The sequence below is a fragment of the Pholcus phalangioides genome, unplaced genomic scaffold (assembly GCF_987345545.1).
Source record: "Pholcus phalangioides strain wild (caught in Gottingen) unplaced genomic scaffold, Ppha-v1.0 ptg000001l_1, whole genome shotgun sequence".
In the NCBI taxonomy this organism is placed as follows: Eukaryota; Metazoa; Arthropoda; class Arachnida; order Araneae; family Pholcidae; genus Pholcus; species Pholcus phalangioides.
In genome coordinates, this window is record NW_028301594.1 from 27901430 (window position 1) to 27921961 (window position 20532).

The window sequence follows — 20532 nt, forward strand, 5'->3', positions numbered from 1 at the left end:
TACTTTAAGTGACACATAAGAATGTATCATTTCATTTTATTTAACAACTTTCCTTTGTATTTATTTACAAGATTATCGAATGCTGCGTCATTCACTGGAACACTCTTCTTCTTTGACTTTTTTTGCTCCTGTGAAATTGAATTAGAAAAAAGTGGGGAACATTGATCAATAACCAGAAGCAGAAAAATAGCATATAACATATATGCTGCTCAAATAAAATATGCTCAAAGCCACAAAAAGCTTGACTACTACTAGAACCATACTCTATAATGAGATGTACACAGCAGAGGGACCACAAAAATTTCATACCTTTCCATCAATTGTATATGAAGCTTGTATAAACATTCATCTGGGGAATTTCTAATGAATTGGTTACAAATACAAATATACAAGTTACATTCTAGAATGTGTTTGGGTGTGTGTATGCATGACCCTAATACATTTATATTGACTGAGTTATGCTTGTTTTGTGCTATCATTGTCTTCAATATTTTGAATAAAAAGGACAAATGCCTGAATTCCCATAGCATGTAAGTATCATGTTGAAGGTCTGCCTACTCTCTGCAGAGAGACCATTTTTTTTTACCATTTACCATAGCTTGGAAGGGACACGACCCTTTTTGCCCCCTCATATACTTTTGTCTAAGATATGAGTATGTATATTATGTATATTATCCGAAGGGGAGTGAGAGAATGTGAGTTAAAGTTGATTATGGGGATGCATCCCAGTAAAAAGGTTAAGAATCACGGGTTTAGAAGATTGATCTGAGCTTGAGTATATTTCCACATAACTTGCTGTATTTGCTATAGCACATTTGACACACTATTGAAACCACTCCAAAAATAGATCTTAAGATCAAAGTACTGTTTCATTGAGATTATGAATTGGAAAATACAGTACTTTTCATTCTTGCATAATACAGCACAGTTACAAAAGAAATCAAATGACTGCAATTTAGATGAAAACAAATAACGTGGATGCGTAAAAAATTATATCACCTTTTTCCTCTTATTTTTTTTACTTTTATCTTTATTGGAACTGGAATCATCCTGATGTGATTTTTTGCCGCCTTCATTCTGTGGTTCTTGATTTGATGTTTCATTTTTCTAGAAATAAACACAAAATAAAGGTTCATTTATTTATACAGTAAAACAAAATAATAGATTAACAGTAAAATAGATTTTATTTAGACCAAACTACAGATGGCTATATCTATAAATCAAACAGCCATCTGTATAAAATTGAATTGACATACAGTGTGGTCATGAAATAATTTTGCTGATATACGAGCCCCTGGTGGCTGCAATTATCAATGAATATGAATAGAATTCAAGATATGTGTTTTAAAGTATGCACTAATAAGAAGGAAAACAAAACCCTAACTCTGGCTATTAAGGTCACAGCAACAAAATTTTGAAAATTCAAATCGAAACACCCACTTTTCTGCAACACAAAGTGAACAGCATAGTAAAAAAAATGAATGGTATTGGAGCAGTACCTGTAGCATGATAAGCGCCAAGGCAAGATGGAAGTGAAGAAGAATATGGAAACAACCAATGAGAACAGAAAAGTGACAGAAGAAACAACGCATTCTACCTTTACATATGATGAAACTTTGCATGCGGTTGGACAGCAATGAAGCTCGTAACACGGCTATGAGGTGCTATTTTTCACAGTGCTCATCACTTAGCAATGCATGAAAGAGGGTGTTGAGTTTTTTGAAACTTTGTTACTGGGACCGTAATTATGAGAACTAGAGTTTTTTTTTTCCCTCCTTATTTTTGAGTGCATACTTTGAAACATTTACACCTCAAATTTCATTCATATTTGTACACAATCATGGAAGCTAGGGGCTCATAAATTGGGGAAGTTATTTTATGACCACCCTGTATCTTCTATTGCATCACTATTCATAAAATCAATGTACTGTATTATTATTTCCACTAATTTTTATTTTTAACATTATTTTTAACACATTTGAAAAATCTCCAAGAAATTTTTTATGTATAATTTCAATGATGAGACTTTTCGCTATCATGAATTTATTTTGAATATATATATGCAATACTTCCCAAAGCCATTTCCATCACAAAACCATTATCTCTGAAACTACTGTAATATTAATTATTAGTTACAGTAGCTCAGAATCAATATGAAAAAAAGAATAAAATAATATGAAAAATAAAACCACTTGAAAATATTTGCTCACTCTTATTCCTTTCAGATCTTGCATGCAAATAATGTTGTGGTTGCTTTTTCTCACTGTAGATGTGTCAGTCAAAAATGTGTTTAAAAAAAATTACACACATTTTTGACCGACGAATTTGCGCAACACCTTGTTAAAAAAAATTTTTCAATTTTTTTTATAAAATTAATATTTTTGGAAATTAAAAGGTCCAATGAGTGCCATAGAGCAGCAGTTCTCAACCTTTTTTGACTCGTGGAGCCTTTTTCAGTATATAATTTCCCTGTTTTACTCGAGGAACCCTTTTTTGTACATATTTTTTTATGGCAGAACCTTGGCCTCTCTTGAGAACCGCTGCCATAGAGTATTTTTCAAAATTTGTTTACAAAGAAATTTAATTCTTTATACCTTTTCAAAAGTAAAATTTTTAGAAATTTTATCCTGATTTTTGATGTGGAATTTTTTTTTTTCACGGCCATGAACAGAAATAAATTTTTTTAAAATAGAAAATATTTTTTCTTAAATTTTTTTGTCACATGATACATGAGGTTTCCCAGCATCATAATCACTAATTATTTTAATTAAATTAGGTTAATTAATTTATATTAATTAGGAAGTTTAATAATTTCAAATTTACATTAATTACAAAGAAAAACATGCTAAATTAATAGCAATTTTTTTAAACTTCTCAAATATGCTATTTAAGTAACCAGGTATAATAGTTAGAAAAATTGTGCAATTTGGTCATGAATTTGAGGAGCGGTTAAGAATGGGTTAAAGGAGTTACGCCCTCACTTAAAGGATTGTGTAAGTTTGGAGTTAGAAATATGGGGAATATGAACTTTGGGGTCTTTCATCAGAGGGCAGCACTTCACTACAGTTGAACTTTCAGTGGTTTTTTAAGATGGCATCCAGTAAAAAGTGTCGATGAGAAAAATGTGATTTATTACATAAAATTTAGCAATAAGATTCTGGAAAAAATTCTTTGTGAAGATGAATATGCCCTGCATTAACTTTGGCTGAAAAAAATCTGAACAAAGTAATTATTTCTTCACAAAAAAAAAAATAAAAAAAATAAATTAATTAAAAAAAAAATAAAAAAAATAAATAAATAAAAAATCAAAATTTGAAGAAAAAGAATTGCTAATATTTATATTTTTATTGTACTTTTTTAATATTAAAAATTCCAAAAACAACTTTAAATTCCAAAAAATGAATGCTCGGGTCTGAAAGGATTAATTACCATTTCAATAAGTACAAACAAGCCCCCGATTGTATCATCCACTAGGGTCAGAAAAATGTCACACAAAAAAGTCATGATAGTTCTGAAACAATTTTTTATTCAATGACAGCTACTTGTAGCTGATCAGCTAGCAATTTTTACCATATACAATTTTCCTTTTCATCATTAAATGATCATAAAAAGTTAAAAAATTAGAGATATTTCTAATAACTGAAATACAATTTTTTAGTAAAATTTTAAAGGTTAATGAATGAACAATAATATTTTTTCCTCTTACCTTATGTAAGAACTTGTTTCTTTCACGTGCTTTTTGTTTTTTAAGCAAAGCAAGATGATTTTCGATTGAAAACTCGACAATTGGTCTCTGTATACAGAAAGAAAAATAGTTTTGAGGGTACGGGATAAACCACGTCACATACAATATAGAAAAAGCTTATACAGTCGACACTCATTACAAGTGAAATGATGGGGGTGGGAGGGTTCCTTATAATCAGCCCAGACTGCAGAAATATTCACAAAAACTATGTACAATTGAAGTAAAAAATAAATTTTGTGAGCGTTATTTCCATAGAGAACAAAAGATTTTTAATAGATATATTTACTAAAGACATTTAAAAAAATTGTGGATTTCAAAATGAGAGCATTTTTTTCTTCTGATGGCAAAACCACTTGATTGAGACTAATTAGACACTGGAACAAATAAATAAATAAAATGAAAATGTTAAATTTCATTGCAATCATTGTTTTAGACATGAGGCATGCAGAGTTTGCAGTGACCTGGAAAGTCTGAGAAAGTCAGGAAAAATGTAAAATATTTGGCAAAAGTGTTTGGAAACGTGCAAATATTTGATAAAAGTGAGGGAAAGTTTTGTGATGGGAAAAAACCAAAACTTGACAAAAATTTGAAATTTGGAGTGTGTGTTTTTTCCGATCTCGTGAGTGTGTGAATTATATTTCTTTCTTCTGGAGACTTGGGGAAATGATACAGCAGATTTTGCTGAGAATTCTGACATAATCAAGACCAAGTACATATAAAAACATAGTAGCTGATAATTTGAACAATGAATCCTCAAGTTTTCACAAGATCGCATGATTAACAATTATTCTGCTCAAATAATTAACTGATGCCATTAATGAACATCAAAATTAGTTTGATGCAACAAATTTCAGAAAATCAAACAAGCATTTTATTTATACTTGGGTATATTTCCAAAGATTTTTTGTATGAAAAAATACTTTGTTTGAAATAAAATTTCAAAATTTGCTAAATTAAATTGACTTATACTGAAATTGAATTGAAATTATATTTACCTTTAATGGTGTAAACACATCTGGATTATTGTTGATTGCATGGAGTGCTTCCAGAGCATGTTCATGCTCAGTGAATGTAACAAAACCAAATCCTTTAGATTTTGCTTCACCTTTATCATTTATACTCTGTAGATTTTTCATGACCCGTGCCTATTAGAATCAACAGAGAAATGTGATTCAGTAGTGACAAAAGATTTATTTCAATGAGACAAAAAACTAAAAAGACAGTTTAAATCCCAGAATAATTAAATAATTAATCCATTTAGTCATTACTTAACAACATTAATTAACATTTAATAACATTAGCTCAATGTTGCTGCACTTTGACACCACTTCAGTTATTTTATAGCTAAGGTCTAATCAGACAGGGCGCACCAGAAAAATTTTAATTTTCATCCAAAATATAAAAAATAATTGAGGTTTTCTTTTCCTGTTATTCCATTGAAATATGAGTTATTCATAAATTTAAATGTAGATGAGTATACACTGTTTTTTTTTTGTATATCAAATTTGTTGGTCTGTTTTCAAAAATATCATTTTGGAGGTTCAAAACACATACACTGTGCTTATGTAAATATTTGTTTCAAAAAACATTCTTTAAGAAATTCATTATAAAAGTTATAGTATAATATTTAAATATTAACTAATTACATTATTTTTTGTTCAATAATGTAATATTTCCCAATAAATATTTTTTTTGTAGGATGCAAAAAAAAAGCAATCAAAAATGAATTTTATCCTGGAAATATGCAGCAGGGTGGTGCTTACAGTGAACAATGTGCATGTGGCGAATAGTGAAGAAATATGATAATCGTTCAAATAATGTTTCTTAATTATTTAAGAAACTTGCATATCTATATTTACTTACTTGACTGTAATCATAAAAAAAATAATACCTCAGTTATGACAGCACCTTTCTTAGAAGCTTTGATGAATAGTTTTCGAAGCTGCTTATCAGTATAATTGCCAGGCAGGTTGTGAACACTCAGCCTTTTGTCAGAGACAAAGAAATTCAAGTTTTTCAGCTTTCTCTTCTTCATTGCTTCAAGCTACAAGATAACCATTAACTGTGAGATAACTTGGAAGGATGAAAAGAAAACAATTACGATTCATGACTGAATCACAAAGTACAACTGAACAGGAGACAGGGAACACATATCAAGTTCATTTTTGTAGGATGAAAACATAAATCATAATAAGAAAAGGCAGAACAGATATTTTTATTAAATTGTCATGGCAAATCATCCAGAAACTAATTAAAAAAAATTAATTTAATTTTTAAAGCATAACTTTTTTGGTAATACAAACGGTTTCACTAGAGCTTGACAAATCCCAGATTGTCATAGCAACTAGAAAATGGGTATTGGCCCCTGTGAAATTTTTCATATGTGATTGCTAAATTGAAGCCTAAGGATAACATAAAATTTTCTGATTTCATTAAAGTATGTCTTAACATGGAAAGAAGTTATTACATCCTGAAGAAGTCAAAAAACATCATTTAAGACAATTTTCTTTAAGAAAAACCATACATGGTTCCTAAGAAATTTGGCTCGCACATTAATATCTTTTCAATTTATCAAGCCCTGGGTTCCATTCAACCATCCCTAAAATATGAACATACAATATACGTACAGCACCAACATGAATTGGAAGGAAGTTTGTAAGACAGCAAAACTCCTATATAACAATACTAAATGGGTCAGAGAAACATTTCATTACAAAAGAAGAGTAATATCATTATACATGCTACTATCATTATGTAGGGGGTTACACTGAATATATATGTGTGTTTTACAATAAATAATCCTAAAATGTGTTCAAACCATTAAACATCTGTTTTGAAATAACACATGAAGTAAAATATATATAAAAATATAGCCTTTGAATAACTTTTGAAAATATAAAAAAATATTGCTTAATCGTCAGTAAATTGAAAATAAATAAATAAAAAGCCAATTGTAACTCACTTTTGCCCTCTTCGCAAGATCAGTTTGTGAAACACCTTCTGCCTCCTCAGAATCATCCCTAATTAGGCCTTCCCTAAGCAATCTGAGGTTTCGCTTGTCTTTTTTCTGTTCTGGATCTTTATTAAATCTGGTCTGAACTTCTTGACGAGTCAAAGCAACTACACAATTCAATTTTCTACCATCCAAAGTCAATCCCTCTTCCTGAGGAAGAAAAAAAATTTATGTCAAATTTTTGTGTTATGGATTTATATTTCTTCATTTATTTTTGATTCAGTGTGGTCCTTTTGTGAAAATGCTGTCACAGATATTTCAGTCTTTTTCACATGGATATGACGGAATAATTTCTCATACAGATACAGCTGCTGCCACCTGCACAGCCATCCTTCTACTTTATTACCTCACCACTAGATGGAGTTGAACAATTATATTTCAAGGTCTCTCTGAGATTATTATTACAATTATCTTCCTCACACTTTGCAAAAGGCTACATCCCAAAGCATTTTTTTTTTTTTTTCAATTTCTGATTCCCTTGCAAAGATGCATCTGTTTTATTTTACTCATATATCTTTTAGCAAAGGTTCAGCTGTTGTGGATCCACATAATCTGTCAGCAGCATTTCTTAGTCATATATAGGACATATTATGAACCTAACCCTGATGGCCCCCACAAGGGTGGGGCTGACAAGGCTCTATCCCTATGGCCTGAGATGATTCTCATCATTTTTTATTTTTTCAAGCTACAAATTCATCATAAATAGACCTGTTGAAGTCTGGTATGTAGACCCTGCAAAAGATTCCAGCCTAGGGCCCTGCCCGAGTGGTGTGGCAGTAAAATGCTCGTCTACCACCGCTGTTGCGGGTCCCAGGTTCAAACCCGAGGGAGGATATAGGTAAGATATTTTCTTTAATGAACTTGAGGTGACCACCGATAGACAAGTGGTTTCATTTCCAACCCATCTCATTAATAGCAGTAAATTGCATATGGCCAGAGTTGGTGTTTGGTGAAATAGGGTCCTGCTCCAGTGGGGCCATGCTAACCCCCCAACTTTTGGGGTGTCAAATTATGTCTCAACACATTCCCAGATGTTGATATTTTTTTCAAAAGACCCCTCTCTAAAGCAGTGCATCACATGGGCTATTTGACACTTTCTACCACATAAACACCATATAAAAATGCACTTTTTCTTGTTTATGACTTTTCAGTTCAACGAGTTCGCCTTTGTGCATCCCATTCCAAGGTTGTTGGTAATTTTGTAGTTCCATTGTTTATAGTGCCGGTTATAGAGTGGTTATAGTGCCGGACTCGTGATGCGAGGATCCGGGTTCGAACCCCACAGTGGTGGTCGGCTGAAGTTGGTTTTCTGTGGTTCCCAACTTCAAGGCGCAAATGCGAGCCGATCTCCCCGTTAAAAAGTCTCGCCACAGAGAGCAACAGTCCTACAACGGTAAATCATTCAACCATCACACTTCACTCATAGTTAGAAAAACTGTGGGCAGATGACAGCACTACACATAACAAGCATTACACCGAAACAAACTTTACATCAGGTTGCACTACACGTACACGCACATTCCCGCATGTACCAATTCGTTGGGGGGTTACGCAGGGTGGGGGGGGGGTGCATGTGTGGTGTAGCAGTAGTAGGTAGGGACTCCAAAAAATAACTCGGGGATCCATGATGTTCTTAGGTCAGCCACCTCGTTGGGCAATTTGCCTGTTGTGGCGTTGTATTTGTATTTGTTTCTATTTGGTTCATTCAAATTACTTTTTAGTCTTTTGGTTGGTAATGTTTTTGTTTTGACTGTGATGACAAGAAAGCTCTCTTATAAGAGGTGTGTTGTATTCTCTAAAGCTAAAAAACAAAAAAAAAACAAATATTGGTACCTTAATTGTGGTGTTGGTTTATGCTAGGCTCTTTGTTTTGGAATAAATCCCACACAAACTGAATATTAGAGTCAGACTTCGAGAATTTTTTTAAAATATTTCATCTTATAATTAGTAGCATACAAGGAAAAATATTCTATTTATATGTCATTATAAATTTTAATACATCATTTTTAACATGGCTCACCAAGAAATATTTTCCTGCATTCATTTTGAACTTGAACAACTCATGCTCTCATTGCATTTAATTAAAAATTCAATATTTCTATTTAGAACACTAATTTTAATAATTATTTTTATTATTATTATTACTTTCATGATGATTTTAAATGTAAAGCAAAGAATATGATATACTCAGTTTTGATGTTTTCATAGAAAATTCAATAAAAAAATATTTTAATAGCTTCAAATTGTGAAAAGGAAAAAAAAGAGAAAAAGAAAACATTTCCCAGAAAAAAAAGGGCACTGCGAGTAGCACTCAAAGAAATGAATCGGCCAGTTGACTGGTTAATTACCAGATGGCAGGACTGAAGCATAGTTTAGTATGTATATGTGAAGATACATACACATTGTCATTAATCAAAAATTTCCATATGTCTGATTCAATGAAAATGGGTATAGTAACAGGTCATGATGATTTGATTAAATGTCTTTTATAAAAAAAATGTTTTATTTTATTATATAACACAGAGTAAATCACTGACCAGAATCAAAATGCAAGATGGAAACAAATCGTCTTTGGCATTACTTAAAATGATGTCTTAAAGTTGAACGGTCTATGCCAGAGATAAACAAACTGAAGAAAAAAAGCCACAAGCAAAATCAATCCTTTCCCCACAAACTTTTTTCCACAAATGTTTTTATTGGAAAAAATTAAGAGCCTTTGCTGCAAGCATGGCAAGTCTAGACAAGATTTTGCATGTGTCAAACAATAACATAATTTCAGAGCCTCTCATGTCACATGCTGCTCTATATTAGTATACCTATTTAAAAAAAGTTCTCTGATTCTGTGGCTTCAGGTCTATGCTTAAGCCATTCATGAAGATCACCATTAAATGACTTGCCTGCTACTTATAGTAAAGATCCCAATTTATATTTTTTTGCCACACCAAAAACTTTTTCATATCCTATATAAGAATTACATGTTTCATAAGAACATAAAACTCCTGCAAAAATGTTAGGTTACCATTTTTTGAGCCTTCACAAAAAAGGGATATATAGAATTTTAATTCATCAAAATTAGAAAGAAGCCAATTAATAAGGTAAGATACAGTAGAATAGTATGAAAAATACATATGTGGCATACTGCATTAAATACACAATGACTGCAACTCTTTACAGTGATCCCTGTATGTTTTGCAAGCAGCTTCTTTCATCTTGGGGTCTGTATTATACATATGAATAGTTTTTCTAACAATGCACCATCCTTTTTTTTCTTCATTTAAGATAACGCAATCAAATGTGAGTGAAGATGGTATCTGTATGGTCTTTTCAATCAGATCAAGTGGACATGCTTAAGTAATTTCTAAAATTTTTGTGTTACCCCTAACTTTTATTTAGTAATTACATCAGTGTTTCTCAAAGTGTGCAACACTGTGAACTGGAGGAATATTGCTTTTTATATGCTTATTAATGCTTCTAAGTGGTTCTTTTATAAGTGAAACTATCTGCTACACTATTTTGGGGAGCTGCAGATGAATCATGGATCAGGCAAGGAAGCTGAGGGTGACAAAAGTTTGAGAATCGCTGAAATACACATTAGCAGATGTGCCAACTTTTGGGATCCAGAAATCCGGAGATTCTCCAGGGCTACCAAAGGGGGGGGGGGGGAGACTCGACTTTTAAATCAATTAAGAAGTTCTATTCCCCCCCCCCAAAGGCAGGTTCTGCATTGTCCCCGAGCAGAATATAGATCCATGTCAGTCTTTCCGTGCAGAATAGAAAAATCACATCTACATACTGTAAGTTTTTTGTGTTCGAAGTGGACTCGTCAAAATTTCGGCCACTTTCCCTCTCCCCACCCTTTCTCCATGAGTTTCTATTCATGCCACCCTTTGCATTGGCGTTCACCCCTTCATTTCAATGGATTTTCACTCTGGCTGTTAACTCTTTAACGCCCAGATAGAAAACCTGGGAGAGTCGTGAAAATACCAAGTTTTTTGTGTTCGAAGTGGACTCGTCAAAATTTCGGCCACTTTCCCTCTCCCCACCCTTTCTCCATGAGTTTCTATTCATGCCACCCTTTGCATTGACGTTCACCCCTTCATTTCAATGGATTTTCGGGAGATAATTTATCTACTGAAAACACCCCTTTCCTCACAGTATTATCTCTTTGTAAAATGCATTGAGTACCCTTAGTTCATTCTCAAGGAACATTCTAGTACATCAGCTTTTAAAATCCCATTGATAGGGCGTTGCAGTTGTCTTTCCCGTTCCCGCCTCTGACAAGAGCTTTCATCTTCTTCCCCGTTGGTGACAAAAGCCCACCAAAACATACCCATACCCCCCTAGCTGTGCCGACTTGAGGCGGTTATGGGCATTAACCTACTTGGCTGACTTCGGGCGATCTGGGCTTTATAGAGTTAATGGAATACAATAACGATTATACAGGAATTTCGGCAACCCAGGTAACCCTGATAAATGATTGCCGATAAACGCTACGTAAATAAAGTCTTTGCCAGTTACTTAAATGCGGTCACCAAGACTCCAAGACTTTTTTTTTACGGCTGTCCTCTATGGGTGTTTTGCCTAACGACAACGACAGTCATTGACGTCACGACAACGTGAAAGCTCGAGTAAAATCTGATTTTCTGCCAAAATCCGGAGAGCGGGAGGAAGGATGAAAAATCCAGAGAGTTGGCAGGTCTGCATTAGATATTTTAAGTGTCAGTAGTAATTTTCAAGCTGCCATGGCAACCTGGCACCTGAGTTTTGTCAAACCTCTGTCTATATGTCAAGTATGTCTTTTCATGAATGAAAAAAAAAATCGACCATTACTTACTGAACTGGACCTCTCTATTAATTTGTCGGCATCTTCTTTTTTTTCATACTTCACAAATGCTGTACCCTTTGGATGATCTGTTAACTTGTCAACACAGAATACGCAATAACTTAGAGGTCCAATTTCTTCCATAGCTTCTTTAAAGTCCTCTTCACACGTTTCAAAGGAAATATTCCTAACAAAAACAGTTTTTCCCTCCTGCACATCATCCTTTTGCACACGAGGCCTTTTATCATTCTTCACATGTGTTTCATCATTGAAAGAAGTTTTTGATTTTATGTCTTTTTTTCTGTTTTCTGGTACATTCTGAGCTTTCTCTTCAGTACCACTGTTGTCACCACTCATGTCTAGAAAAATAACCAAATACACAAATATGCACATTTGAGTTGCAGTTAAGAAAAAACTATTTTTTAACTTTTTTTGATGTAATATAATACTACCAACATAAATGGTATTATATGCGTATACACATGCATTTCATAAAAAGTTTGGTACTGAATTTTTTTTTCTGAATGAAAAACAATCATTTAACATTCACGACTAAGGAAAATCAAATTAAAAATATAAGCAAAACTGAGATAACTAAAATATATCATAATATGAACATATAAATTAAGCAATTCTTCAAATAACACTAATCAACAGCCACTTTGTATCTGACATGTGATACAGTAATTCTTATTGGTTTTTGGGTGTAGAATCCGAATCTAGTCTTAAAAATGAGGTAACATGTAAAGGATCACCATGGATCTGTTCACCCATACTGCATTAGAAATGTACGAAACACGAAGAGAGTCTTCTGAAAAGGATAGGGACTGTACCAGTGGCAAATAGCAGACCCATTTCGTACAGACACTAATTATATCAGATTTTAATAAATCTATATATATAAAATTGATTTTCTGTGTGTGTATGTGTTCTCTATACAAATCTACAATTTTAAATCGATCGTTGCCAAATTTTGCATACATATCAAACAGGGCCTGTATTGAATGATAAGCTACTTTAAAAGTTTGTCAGAGCGGGGCAAATGCCCAAAACGGGCAAAAAACTGCCAAGCAATAATATATAGTTTTTGGGCCTCAACGATCACTTTCAAAAGTTTACTTTGGTTACCATGGTTCCCTAGCAATGCGTTTCAAACATGTGTATGCTTTTACAATGGTTTGCCACTTCTTTAATCCTGTCAGTATATGTATTATAGTTTATGCCTTTGTAATGGTTTGTCTCTTTTTTAATCCTCCCAGCAACTGAAGATAAACCAGGCAGCGCCAGGTATTATAGCTAGTAAATATATATATTTTTGATTTTGTAAAAGTAACTGGTCATTCATAGAAATATAGTGTCCACATATGTAATGTATATTTTTACTCTGCATACACATTGGGGTTGAACATTCTATCACATACTGTGATAATTGCATTATATAAATCAATAAGTTTTTCTGTAGCAGAATAGATACAATAAAATTAGTAATTAATTTATATAAGTAAAAGAAACAGAAAAACAGAATAATTCTATAGTAGTACATTAGTAATATAAAGATACTACATTTAGAAAATAGAAGCCAATTAATCCATTTCTCTACACACGGCATGAAAATTTCATGAATTATGAACTTCCTTATGTAACTAAAAAAATTTGTTTACCCAAATCATCTTCATCGAATTCAGAAGAATCATCACCAGCATTAGCCACAGATCCTTGTTCCACATCTTCATCATCTGATTCAACTTTAAATTGAAGTTCTTTCAGAAATTTGGAAACTTTATCGTCTTTGCTGGATGACTTAGTATCGTCATCTGAATTCCCATCATTAAATGAAGATTTTCCAGCTGATCCTGAATGATCAATATCATTTTCATCATCCGAATCAACAGGCTCCTCTTTGATACCCCCAGAAACTTTTCTTGAAGCTGTAACATGTTCAAACTCGCTTTTGGCTAGAGCATAATCGAGAGCAACTGGCCTACCTACATTTTTTTTAAAAGTATCCCAAATGAAGAGTATTAAATAACACCATATATGTAAGCATTATATACATGTGTGTTTGTACAAGAGTCTATATAAACAAATTCTTTGTTTTAACAAAAGTTTTTCTAATATGTTGATCTTTTTTTTTTTAATTAGATTAAATCAGAAATTATATCTCAATATAAAAACAAATTTTGCAAAAAAATCTTTTATGTAATTAATTTTTTAGTCTGTGTTTTCTTCTCACTTTATCCATCTGAGACAATTTATAAGACTTTCTGACCACTAACCCTCGGTAGGTGTTAATGAAGAGTTTATAGCTGGCTACTTTTTTTAAGACATAGACATGTGTTATATGCCTATGTACTAGGAAATAAACTCTCAGGCTTCATGGGCTACAATATTTTTCATGCCCATGTGTTGTTCTATCTAAAAAAATGTGGAAAAAAACTTCATTGGTTTTAGCGTTAGTTATTATCAATAATAAATGAAAAATTTTCTGCAAATTTAATAAAAATGAAAAAATAATAAAATTGATGAAATCTAGGCCTAACTTCATTCTAAGTACATGGCTTTAACTGCTTTACTGTGTGCACCCTCACTCCCTTTCCAAGCGAACAATTAAAATTTGCATACCCCTAGTATATGTACTCATTCCTTTAAACAATCAATATACAACAGAATATTTCCTAGTGTCTATGTCCCACGATTGAGTTGTGCTCCTCCCTGTTTAAGAACGACTGTTCCAAGTGTACAAACAGTTTTTGCATCTTTTTTTAATCGTAAAGTTTTTTTTTGGGGGGGGGGGGAACAGTTTACTATATCCCTCACCATGAATTTTTTTATAATTGAGTTTCTTTATTGCAAGCACACAGCTCTTGAATTCTTCAAACTGCACAAATGCAAATCCTCTGCTTTTACCATCTGCAAAATGGGGAAAAGAATAAGCTGGTTAATGTTACTGAAATGAATCAAAAATATATTGAAAAGAAAGAAAAAAAAAAACATACAATTTTTTATAACTAGTTGGTATACATATAATTTTAAAACTTTAAAAGTTGAACAAAATACATATATTGTAATTTCCTGTGTAAAATCTGCGGGTTTATACATGAAAAAAAAATCAGAATTTCTTAGCATGGATTATCTGCTGCTGTATATTATCTACAGCTTTATTTCCCCTGAAGTTGGAATAGTTTACATCAGTGATTCTCAACCTTGAGCCACATGGCCCCCCTTGTGTTCCTGGGATAGCATAGTGATGTGTTGGGAAAGGCAATTTATTGTCTATGTTTTATCCAGTATTACATCCAGTATTTACAGACATTTTACCCATATAATTTGGTCTTGGTAGGGGATCATCCCTCTATCAGGAGCTGCGCCTGGCCCAAGGTTATAGAAATCAATCTTATTTATAAAATTTTTGACAAATTTAATTTTGAATGAATTAAATTGAATAAGTATAAAGGGTCTCGCTCCTGCATGAGGGTAAGGGTCCTGAGTAAGATCATGCTGGGGGAAAGGGGGCACAAGAAAATATGGTAGGAAGGGGGCATGAGCTAAAAAAGGCCACAAGAACCACTGGTTTATATCCACAAAAAAGTTATTTTTAAAGGTAACAGATATACCATTTAGAAGTTATATATTCACCCAGTTTTAGTGATGATATGGATTATACTAGTAAGATGATAACCAATTACAGTCAGACACCCAACGAAATGAACTCTGATTCAACAATTTTTTTCTGAAATTATGTGAACATAAAGGTCAAACACTTTTTCACAAATAAAAACCCTCGATATAATAAATTTTTTTAGAACTATCGTTAATTTTTGCTTCTCATTTTTCTTCACCTAAAACCATAATACGTAGATTTGCCCTTCAGATCTTTAGAAACAAACAAAAAAAGGGGAGAAATAGGATTCTGTTTCTTTTTGTGTGTGTGTGAGCCTGATTACATATAAAATTCATACATCTGTTATGTGCACTTATACTACAAACTACAAAATAACAGATAATTTTAGAAACAATTTCATATACAAAAGCATATCACTATCAATTTCATAGATGAATTTCTAGAAGTAAAACTGAAATTACCTGGTTTTCTTGGAATACTGATTTCGTGGATGTTTCCATACTTTGACAGTAATTTTCTCAACTCTTCCTCATTAACCTACATAACAAATAGAATATGTTCATAAACATTGAAAATTTCAGTTTTTATATCGATTTTTTTGTGCTTGATTAAGTCAAAATAATTACTAGTTATAATAATTGAGAAGTAATAATGAGATGATATGCGCAAACCTTGAATGATAAATTTCGTATAATCAGACGTTTTTTTTTAGCTTTCCGTTTCGCAGCATTTTCTTTCTTCACTTCTATCACTATAAATATAAAGTCATTTTTGGGAAATCATCAGGATCAGCATCTGGCAAATTAAATCATTTACATGATACAGGCCTATTTGGATTTATATATAGAAAAACAATGAGGTGTTTTGTTATGAGTAGAATAAAAGAAAGTTAGTTTATATTAGACAAATGATTTTTTTCCTTCAAAATTCTGATTTTCTCATTAAACCCTTTAAGCAGCATGCCCCAAAGCTGACTGACTGGAAACGTTTCGCAGTAAAAATTTCCATAATAGTGTTTTCAACACTTTTCTTAATATTTTTCCAAATTGTTTTGCAACATATGTCGCAGATTTCGACATATTATGCTTTGGGGGGGGGGGGGTGGTATGGAAAAGATCAACCCCCCCCTCCTATAAAATGGTATACCTTTTTTAATGAAGTAGACTTTCTATCGATTTTCAGCAGATGCAAAGTAAAAGGGCAACGGAAAAGTGTTCCATTGAGAAGTCAACTTTACAAAGTACCTGGACTTGTCAATGCTAAAATAAGATGCCTTTTTAAAGATATCTCGTCAATGTCACCTATAGGCATGGGCAGAGATACGGGGGCGTAGGGGGGCATTGCTTCCCCCCCCCCATCATCAAAGGTGGAGTCAACTGATCTAATGTATATATGAAATGATATCATCATCATAGTGCCCCCCCCCCCAGCAATAATGACCTTGCCCCCCAGACTTCCAAGTCAATCTCCGCCTATGCCTATAGGGTTGAGAAGCATTATTTCCAGAGCATTCCAATTTCTTTTCCATAGCAAAATATTTCTAATTCAAGAACAAGAGGTTTTCCCACTTACCTGATACATTTATAGTATATGTTCCTGATAGCATCACATTAAGCAAAATTCACTGTATGTCTAGAACATTTAGTAAGGAAGCTTGCCAAATAATTTAGATCTGCAAACCCTCATAGTTTGAAAATATTAATAATTACACGAAAATGGAATTTTTACAGTATTTTTTCATTGTTCCGGAGCATTAATTTTTACTGTTTATAGAAAAAAACCAGCTACATGTTATAATAATGGATATTCACTTACATTTTTTCCTTTCATTATCATCGATTTCTTCTTTCTTCATTCCAAAATACATTTTCATCCCACTGTCAAGTTGGAAGGGGGAAAAAAGAAATGAGTGTAATAAAGCAATGATTTATTAATAACTGCATTACACATGAAAAATAGATGGAAATAGAGCATAAAAATCTCTGTAACTGAGGGCCAAATAATTATTGAATATTCGTTACACTAATCTTCACCTTGTGTATTCAGTTTTAAGCAGTAATTGATGGAGTGGTATAGATAGGTAATGGATAATTGGATGCCATAAAGAATATTTCACATTTTCATGGAGGGTGGTTGGTGACGTAATCATCATTCGACCCCTCCCCCTTGTCATCAAAATTCCAAACACCCCGCCCCCCTCTTCATGCTGATGTAATACTTGAATGGCCCCTTAACCTTTACTAATGAATTCAGATTGAGATTGACTTTTATAATTTTTTCCTTTTATTTTCCCTTCTGATCAATCTCTTCAGTTTATACATATTGATAAAAAAAATTTCCCTGTATGTTTTATGGACTTACGTCTATGGAAATAACTTTAAAATTAAAAACGAAAAAAATTTAAATTTTATTCTTTTTTAAAAATAGGTAATTTCAAAAAAATTAAATTGATAGAATATGTGTTGAAATAATTGAAATTTTTGTTTTGTAAATTAAGTTTGGAATCCTTCACGGAAAAAAAATCAAGTGCATTCACGTCATTAACAAGATAGACTGTTACTAATAGAGTTCTTAAAGTCAACTGCAAATGAAAACTGAAATTTTTGAAATATTATAGGAAAATGGCAGCAAAATAGAAAAATCACTAAAAAGTATAGATATACTACTGTTTCTCTTTCATTATTTTAAAAAAAAAAGAGAAAAAAAAGAGAGGTTTAAGAAAGAATTAATTGTTTGCACTAATAGTAGTTTAGGTTTTTAAGAATAGTGTCGGTCAAGCATACCACCAAATTTCAGTTTACAAGAATGATGTCGCCTAAGAAAAACACCAAATTATTGCCGAATTATGATTGATTCTGCTATTCATTGTAGTCTACTTCAAAAGAGTTGGCTATACTAGTGATTCTTAACCTTTTTTGCCCATTGCCTATTTTGAGCCATATTTTCTTCTACACCAGCTGTATTACACAGAGCCCCCCCCCCTTCCCTACACTCATCCAGAAGTGAGTCCGCTTTTACTTATTGAGCCAAGTACACTCAAAACTAAATTTATGAATTTTTTTTTTTTTATAAATAAGCTTGATCTCTGGCACCCTGGGCAAGGTATGGATCCAGAAGAGGGAGATGACCAACCCTCTCAAGAACCGAATTGCAGTAGGAACTCATTTTTTTTAACCAGTAAAGACATGAAAAAATTGTTTGGAAAATTGAAAGTTCATAAATGGGAAAGACTTTTAAAAGGAATGATACATTGTTTGAGAAAAAAAAAAATAGAATTTTTGCAAAAATATGTGAAACTTAAAATCGAGAATCGACTGTATATGGGAGAAAAATATGTGTGTAAAATATGGGGCAATCCAACAAATCTTGAGACAGATGATAAATAGCCACCCAGCATACCCGGGTCAGTGCCAACCCTGCGCTAGTTCTCTGCAATTCCTTCTTCTGTGGGTGCTACGCACAGGACTATCTTAAGAATATTATGGGCCCTGGGACAAGTCATTTTTACAAAGCCCTACCCGGAAAATTCTTGAGAATTTCAACGAGATCTAATTTTTGTGAGGGCCCATGCATTAGACGGCACTGGCTACGCATGGCCATCTCAATATCATTGGTCCTTGAGCACAGTGATGTTCTGGCGATTTTTCCATCTCTATTAGGAGCATGCCTCATTGAAGAACAAAACAATTAGCTGTTCCCATACAATTAGCTGGAAATAACAGCTTACATACACAATGGATCCCGCTTATAACATTCCCACTTACACAGGACTGAATCTTGAATCCTTGAACTACTTAACCACAGAAGGTGCCAACTTTTGAAAGGGTCGGGGGTGATTTTTTATCACAAAATTATCATTCGCGTACACTTGTAAAATTTCCAGAACCAGCCCTGCATTTAGAACCTTTTTTCGCTTTGTACAACTATTTTTTGTGATCCCAGCAACTACTAATAGTCATCAAGATTTCCTGTTTAATGCATTTTGCCATTTGAAACGTTTTTGATGGCACTTTTTCAAGAAACATTATAAGCGGGATAAACTGTGTATAGGAATATACTTACAATTAAGAATCATAGTACCAGATCTAATATGAGCCCTCCATGGATGCGAGGCCGCAGACCATGGGTAGGTTACAAGGACAGCTCTGTTGGATTCTAAAATGTTACTTACATTTTTTCACACCATATTTCACTTGAAAGCTTTATTTCTTTACAGCTCTCTGTGCACCCACCCCCCCACCCTGATTTTATTATCATCTAATTTTCAACCGTGGCCCCCCTCAAATATCCGAGGACTGCAAGGGCCCCCCCCCCCCATCATGTTGAGAATAATGGTGTATACTAAAATCGTACGTAATGAATTGCAGCTATAGCATTAGTGCGGTTTTCATCAATGCAAGATCGAAATTACTCTGGTAGTCCACCTATTCTATCCACTTCCTATAATAATTACTCCATATCTAAAATACTAAACCTAATTACAAAAATTTGTCGATTACCTTTTTGGTGCTGACTTGCTGGACTGAATGGACGAGCTCACATCAGCATCTGTAAAGACAAATAAAAGCATTTACAACGTGTCCCTTTATATTTAATCAAATTTCGCTTTTTATTTTAACTGTAAGATACTCACTATAATAACGTGTATAGTTTCTAAACATCGAGCCCATGATTATCACGCCACTCACAGACAGCTAAGCCCGTTTTTTTTTTTGTTTACCAACGCAACACGTTGTTTTCTGTTTTCACCCTCACAGGGGATAAGATAGTTTTTATAGATTCTTATAAAAACTTCTTCATTTCAAAATAATATTCTAAAATTATTGATAATAATTTATGATTAATATAAAAAATCTTAAAACACGATACATTTATCATATGAATTTGTTTTTAGCATTGACTTTTAGATTAAAAAAAGAGAGAAAAAGGGATTTTTTTTCACCACGAAATTTTTTTAATTCACTTTAAAACTCTTAATGCAGCTTTGGTCACGACCGACTAAATTGATCAAGTGACATCAAGTCGGCTGTGATCCAATTCCTGATGCGAATCCCTTAAAAAAATGTTTAAATATATTTTTAAAAATATTTTTGAACTTGTTGATAGAGAAATTTTTAAAATTTATTATTAATTCAAAATATTTATAGGATTAGGTTTTCAGTTTTTATTCCGCGATTCTTCAGAAATAGCACGTGGTGTGGTGGCAACTTATGTGAATCAACAAAAACCTATTCCCTCTGAGTTTGTTTTGCAGGTATAATATTGTATTTTTTTTAGAGATTCCTTCTCATTAACTTCATTAACGCTCTCATTAAGTTCATTAACGATCT

General features: G+C 32.9%; 2 protein-coding genes across 3 annotated transcripts in view; one reads left to right on the forward strand and one right to left on the reverse strand.

The window, feature by feature from the left end:
- On the reverse strand, positions 1–20216 carry LOC149090251 (RNA-binding protein 28). The gene is made up of 14 exons (XM_089233397.1): positions 19836–20216; positions 19702–19750; positions 17018–17079; positions 15874–15953; positions 15664–15739; positions 14398–14490; positions 13242–13565; positions 11593–11939; positions 6708–6908; positions 5637–5789; positions 4741–4890; positions 3707–3793; positions 1000–1107; positions 1–128 (listed from the first exon to the last, which is right to left on the reverse strand). The coding sequence occupies exons 1-14, from the start codon at positions 19870–19872 to the stop codon at positions 27–29; spliced, it is 1869 nt and encodes a 622-aa protein (XP_089089523.1). The 5' UTR covers positions 19873–20216; the 3' UTR covers positions 1–26.
- Positions 20200–20532, forward strand: part of LOC149090252 (THUMP domain-containing protein 1-like) — a 14432-nt gene continuing 14099 nt past the window's right edge. Inside the window, exon 1 of one of the 2 annotated variants that reach the window (XM_089233386.1) lies at positions 20200–20456. The gene's annotated coding sequence lies outside the window, so the exon portion shown is untranslated. The remainder of the gene's footprint in view (positions 20457–20532) is intronic. The other variant, XM_089233377.1, reaches the window with a different exon arrangement.